This window comes from Sciurus vulgaris, assembly GCF_902686455.1.
Source record: "Sciurus vulgaris genome assembly, chromosome: 9".
Classification (NCBI taxonomy): domain Eukaryota; kingdom Metazoa; phylum Chordata; class Mammalia; order Rodentia; family Sciuridae; genus Sciurus; species Sciurus vulgaris.
Window position 1 is genome coordinate 502,532 of NC_136469.1, and position 6,527 is coordinate 509,058.

The 6,527-nt window shown below is 36.6% G+C and overlaps 1 protein-coding gene across 2 annotated transcripts; it reads right to left on the reverse strand.

The window, feature by feature from the left end:
* Window positions 1-139: 139 nt before the first annotated feature.
* LOC306669587 (gamma-soluble NSF attachment protein-like) lies at window positions 140-1,156 on the reverse strand. 2 transcript variants are annotated; one of them, XM_079153650.1, is made up of 2 exons: window positions 828-1,156; window positions 140-654 (listed from the first exon to the last, which is right to left on the reverse strand). In XM_079153650.1, the coding sequence occupies exons 1-2, from the start codon at window positions 1,083-1,085 to the stop codon at window positions 640-642; spliced, it is 273 nt and encodes a 90-aa protein (XP_079009776.1). In that variant the 5' UTR covers window positions 1,086-1,156; the 3' UTR covers window positions 140-639. The 2 variants fall into 2 exon arrangements, with proteins under 2 accessions (XP_079009776.1, XP_079009775.1); XM_079153649.1 differs by having other exon boundaries at window positions 140-696.
* Window positions 1,157-6,527: the final 5,371 nt, after the last annotated feature.

Consider the following 6,527-nt stretch of genomic DNA (forward strand, 5'->3'; position numbering starts at 1 on the left):
ACACTTCCTGTTAAGGATTGCTATAGCTATTCTGGGTCTCTTTTTCTTCCAAATAAATTTCATGATGCTTTCTCTATTTCTCTGTGGTACATTACTGGGATTTTAATTGGATGGCATTGAATTTTTTTTTTCAGAGAAAACAAAAGCTTTATTAAAGTGTAAGTTTTTAAAACAAAGTTTTAGAAACTTTAAACAATTCAAAATAAATTCTATCATATTTGAAAACACATAAAACTGGAAAGAAAAATATTCCATTCAATTGCTACCTGGCACACTTTGAGAGTCACACTTTCTACCCAACCACAACAGGATATTAATTCCTAACCTGCTTTTTAAGCAGCAGAAATATGGCATATTAGTCAAAATATTCCATTCCAAAACAATCAGTGAAAGCAGCAATAGCTGACGTCTGTGGTTCTCTTTGCTGCCATCTGACATTTATAAAATAAGCAAACATCTCTTCTTTCTATAACTCAAGAGAAATCAGAAAACAAATACTTGTAAATTTCTACTACGTTAAGATGTCCTTAAGTTCTCCAGTGTAGGGAGACATCCCACACGACTGATAGCTTTCTTTGCAATAGAGCTCAGGACCTTGCCGCTTCAATCCTGCCAACACAGGTCCCCAGCATTTCACTTTTAACACTGCTGATCCTAAGACACAGGATCATACTGTATGGGCTCGTTAGTGTTGCCCTGGACAGAAAATCTTAACTTAGCATCTGTGTTGGACAGTAAGGAATCTTCTCTACCTCCACATAAATTCCACCTTTACCCCCTGTGGATGATTCATTCCACCCACACAACAGTTCTGACACATTACTGACCTTCAGCATCATGCCAGCTTGCTCATAAGCTTTGGCAGCATGAAAAAGAGCGCTGTTGTTTTCATGGGCAACAGCTTCCCTCAGGCAGGCATCTTTTGCTTGCTCAAACTGTTTGGCATTTTTGAAAGCAACAGCTGCTTTTCCATATTCAGAGGCGGCACTGTCATAGTCTGGCTTCCATTTTAAAAAACCAGTTTTCAGGTACTTCTCCGCCTTGGCCAGGTGCTCCAGCCCCTCCTTGATCTTCTGGGCCGCCATCGCCGCCCCGCTAATGCCAGACGCCCACAGAGCTGCCGCTTCCGCAGCCGGAGGCGCCGCGGGGGCCGCCAGGATGGCCTGGATGGCATTGAATTTGTATAGCACTTTGGGTAGTATGGCCATTTTGACAATATTAATTCTGCCTATCCAAGAGCATGGGAGATCTTTCCACCTAAGATTTTCTAAGATTTTCTTTAACTTCTTTAGTGTTCTGTAGTTCCCATTGTAGAGGTCTTTCACCTCTTTTGTTAGATTGATTCCCAAGTATTTGATTTTTTGAAGCTATTGTAAATTGGGTAGTTTTCTAATTTCTGTCAGAGGATTCATCACTTATGAATAAAAATGCATTAGATTTGATATTATATTAGTGTTGATATTATATCCTGCTACTTTATTGAATTGATATATGATATCTAGAAGTTTTCTGGTGGAATTTTTGGGCTCTAAATATAGAATCATGTCATTGGTGAATGGTGATAGTTTGAGTTCTTCTTTTTCTCTTCATATCCCTTTAATTTATTTTCTCTGTATGATTTTTCTGGCTGGAGTTTCAAGAACAGCGTTGAATAGAAGTTGTGAAAAGGAGCATCCCTTCCTTCTTCAGTTTGAAGGCATACTACAGTTGAAAAAACATATATATATATATACTCAGTATACACTTCAAATTTCAGAAGATATGTTTATATATTATTTTATACATATTTTCACCTCTACATTTTTATGAATATTTATTTTACTCTACGTACATATTTATTCCCTATACAACAAAAAATTTAACACTAACTATTTTTGTTTGCTTTATTCACACTGTGGATCAAACTCAGGGGCACTCAACCACCGATCCATATCCCCAAAGATATTTTACATTTTATTTAGAAACAGAGTCTCACTGAGTTGCTTAGTACATCATTGTTGCTGAATCTGGCTTTGATTTCTTGATGTTCCTGCCTCAGCCTCTCAAGCTGCTGGGATTACAGATGTGTGCCACTGAACACATTATCAAAAGTTAACACTCACTGTAATGTTAACACTATAAGTAAACCTAATTTCACATAAAAGTGTGTATACTAATGTGAGTGTTTACAGGTATTTTGACTTAAATGTCAAATTATTGATGCCATATTTGCACATACATTCTTATATATTCAGTTTTGTGTTATATTCATGTAGCCCCAACTTAAAAATGTACATTATTATTATTCAAAAAATTTTGAAATTGTTATACTTCAAGGTTTTTAGCACTTTTGCTTTTTGCTAATTCATTCAAATTCAAATCAGACTGTTCTCACCGACAACAGAGTGGAAGCATACAGATTAGAGATGCTTGCTGAAACTGCTCCTGTTAAGCACTTAATAAGTGTTTTTGGCCAGTACATTCAAAAATCATTTCAGGAACAATTTCTCAATGTCTACTTGAAATCCACTGGTGAAACTTTTTCAGAAAACACAATTTAACAGAATAACCAGTTGCCAATATCAAAAATGCTTTGAAATGAAACTATTGCTTCCACTGCTTGAAAGCACATTTGTTTTGTAAAATTTATCCAAATTCAAAACACAGTGTTCCCATTCCAACCAGAGTGAGGGCATACAGTTTGCAGCTGCTTGCTGAAACTACACTGTTAAGCACACCTATGGTGTTCCAGCACATTCAAAATATAGTGTAGGTGAAATATTCAAGTGGGACTCATAAGAGTGGTTTTGCTTCTATTACAACCAACTTCTTGGAGCAGAGTAAAACTTTGAAGAGGATCAGTTTCTCAAGTCTCAAAGAAATCTATTGGTGAAACACTTTCAGAAAACTCAGTTTAACAGCATGTATGTTTTACCAATGTTACAAATGCTTTGAAATAAAACCATTTCTTCTGGTGTTTGAAAGTGCTCTTACTTTGATCTACCACATTCCCTTTTATACCACTATTTTCTCAATGCAAACAAAGTGAGTGCAGACAGAATGAAGCTTCTTACTGAAACTTCTCCTCTTAGGCACTTCTAAGCTGTAGTGAAACAATGCATTCCAGGATATTTCAGGAGCAATGTAGGAACAAAGGTAACAAGATATCCCTTGTACCCAGGAGCATTGTCTTCTGAGACCATGATGGCACTACAGAGAACATCAATTGCCCAGTTTATTAAAATCCACTTGTGAAACTTTTCTGAACTGTCACTTCATATGCAGTTGCTGCTTCAAATTAAGTGAAATTGTTATACATTGTGGTTTTGCACACTTTTTCTTTGTGTTATTCATCCAAATTCGAACCACATTTTTCTCACTGACAACAGAGTGGGAGCATACAGGTTGGAGCTGCTTGCTGAAACTGCTCCTGTTAAGCACTTATTATTTTTGGCCAATACATTCAAAAATCACTTCAAGCCCAAAATACACACTGGGCTCACAAGAGAGCTCTTGCTTCTATTAGGCTCAATTTCTCAGAGCAGAGTGCATCTTTGTAAAGGAACAATTTTTCAAAGTCTCATTGAAATCCACGGATTAAACATTTTTAAAAAACACAATTTAACAGCATATACCAGTGCAATGGAACAAATGCTATGAAATTAAACTATTGGTTCTGATGCTTGATTGAAAGTGCTCTCCCTTAGTGCTATCTCATCCAAATTCAAACCAGAGCAGTGTTCTCATCCAGATCAGAGTGAGGGCACGCAGGTCGAAGCTTCTTTCTGAAACTTCTCCTGTTTGGAAATACTGTGCTGTCTTCAAACAGCACAAAGCATGTTTCAAACCCAATGTAAGAACAGAGGTAGCAAGTGGTTCCTTGTACATGGGAGCACCATTTTCAGGGAACATGGTGGGACTGCAGAGAACATCAATTTTGCAGGGATTCATTGAAATCCATTTGTGACACATTTTCAGAAAACTCATTTCAAGTGCCATTCCCCTTCAAATGAACTGCCTGTTTCAATGTTACAAACTCTTTGAATTGAAAGCAGGAAAACTTGTGTTCAAAAGTACATTTGCGTTGTGCTTATTCATCCAAATTCAATTGAGAGTGTTCTGAATGAGAACAGAGTGAGAGCATACAGGTTGAAGCTGCTTCCTGAAACTACACTGGTAAGCACACCTATGGTGATCTCAGCTAGCACATTCAAAAAAGATTTCTGGCAAAATATACAAATGAGACTCATAAGAGTTCTTCTGTTTCTATTAGAACCAACATTTTGAAGCAGAGTTAAACTTTAAAGAGGATCACTTTTTGAAAGTGAAATCCACTGATAAAACATTTCCAGAAAATTCAATCTAACAGCATATACCAGAAACCAATGGTACAAATGCTTTGAAATGAAAATGTTTCTTCTGGTTCCTGAAAGTGCTCTTAGATTGTGCTACCACCTCCAAATTCAAACCACCGTGTTCTCATTGCAAACACAGTGAGTGCATAGTGAATGAAGGTTCTTGATGAAACTTCTTCTAACCTGTAATCAAAGAGCCCATTCCACGATAATTTAGGCCCAATGTAGAAAAAAGTAACAAGATATTCCTTGTACCCAGGAGCAAATTTTTCTGGAACCATGGTTTGAGTTAAGAGAACAGTGGTAACCTAATATAAGCCAAAAGTTTACTGAGATCTGTCTCTGTTCCAAATCCTGAGGGACACAAATAAAAAAGAATTCAATATTGCATCCTCATCTGGACTGTTCATGACATCATTGGCCAAGAGATTTGTATTTCACTGGCTTACAGTAATACAAGTCCCTGGCTTCTGATTTCTTCCATAAAAGGTTCCATAAAGTAATTGTGAGCCACTATATGCAAACCTGTACAACTCTAGGCATCAGCAAAAGAACAGATTCTAAGACTGTTGTTAGTCAGGTGGAGCTATTTTATTAAAAACTTATAGCATGCTTCCACAACCTGTGAAAGCTAAAGGCAAGATTACAGAAATTTAATATTATCTTCTTTTTGATTCAATGTGGCCTGTATATGCATACTGAATCAAGGACAAAAATGAGTTTGGTTCTACACCTTCCATTTTTATTTCTTTTTTTCTGGCTTATGACATCATTAGTAAGCATGGCAGCAAAATAATCTGAGAGACAAGAGAGCATCAATCTGTTAGTTGGAATTTTGTGATCAGCAGCAACTAAAATTATATAACTTTTTAATGTCTTGAATAATTTCCCATTTTTAAATGTTTGCTCATCCTGATTATGGGATTGAAGAAAATCATGTGATAAACATGGTTCCATTGAATAGCAGAATGATAATATATGACTAATACTGAAAATCTGTGACTGGCTCTGCAGGCAGCCTGGGGTCATGGTGGGATCAGCTGGCCAAGACTGAGGAGGAGGGCAGGAGGGATAGAGGAATTCTCAGTCCCTCACACAGCCCTGGGCTGTTCCCAGCATCTTAATCTGAAACACTGTGCCAAAGTCACAGTCTTGTAGAATATGTAAGTAAACTGAGCATAACACCTCCAATACAGTATAATTAGTACTCCATCAGGTATTGGGGCAGTGCTAGGGATCACAGCACAGAAGCAGTTAACTATTGAGAAGTGTGAAGGAAGAAAGGGAGTTGAAAAGTCTCAGTTTGATCACAAGGAATGTATTTCCTATCCTCATGCACAAAAGATTGCTAATAGAACTCCCTATTACACATTCCTAAGCACTATCTCCTTTATAAGAGAGTAGGAAAGACAGGTCCATTAATTTAAAAGCAGCACTCCAGTTCTATAAAAGTTCATTAATCACAACATCATTTCCTTGACTGATTACTTAGTTTTATTCTATAGCAACTTTTCTACTACCCAGTGCTCTTGGGACACATCTTTATCAACATAATATTGTACAGTTATTGAAGACACCAGAAGCCAAAGTCATGCAGCAATATACTACATCCACTTTTTTAATGGTGTAAATCATTCAGAGGGAGAAAGCATTAATTCTACACATTGTGGTTTATTAATCAACATTTTGTGTAATTTAGGCAGTGAAAAATTGATTTTAAAAAGATAAAATTATGATATGCTTACAAATAATGTTAAACTTGAAAGATGATAAAAACATATTACTTAAATCATTAATTAATGAAAGAACAAGTATGATGTTATAAACAGTTCAATGATCTTCAAAGTTCCAAAACTTACAAAAGTTGAATTGGAAATGCTGAAATTAATTCACAGAGAGATATAAGTCTTGCCTTTCCTACTAGGGTAGAAATGCAGACTGATCCACCAGACACAATTTAGATCTATGGACAGGTATTAGGTATATGTTATCTTTTACCTTCAGCTTATAAACTTGAAAAACAGCTAAAAGGTTAGAGCCCTATTACAGTGAGATAAGCATGAAGCATAACAAGATGCTTACTTCTCTGTGGGGGTCCTCTCTGCCACAGTCCCATGTGGATGAGAGAAGTGTGAACTGCCAGAGTTGGATATTGGCTGTACATTACTCAATTACCCCAAAAACTTATCTACT

Bases quoted from the DNA above. Each gene is read 5' to 3' on its own strand.
- LOC306669587 (XM_079153649.1), bottom strand. From the start codon at position 1,085: ATGGCGGCCCAGAAGATCAAGGAGGGGCTGGAGCACCTGGCCAAGGCG. The intron at 697-827 runs GTCAGTAATGTG...TTTTCTGTCCAG, and splicing joins AAGCTGGCATGATGCTGAAG to GGCAACACTAACGAGCCCAT.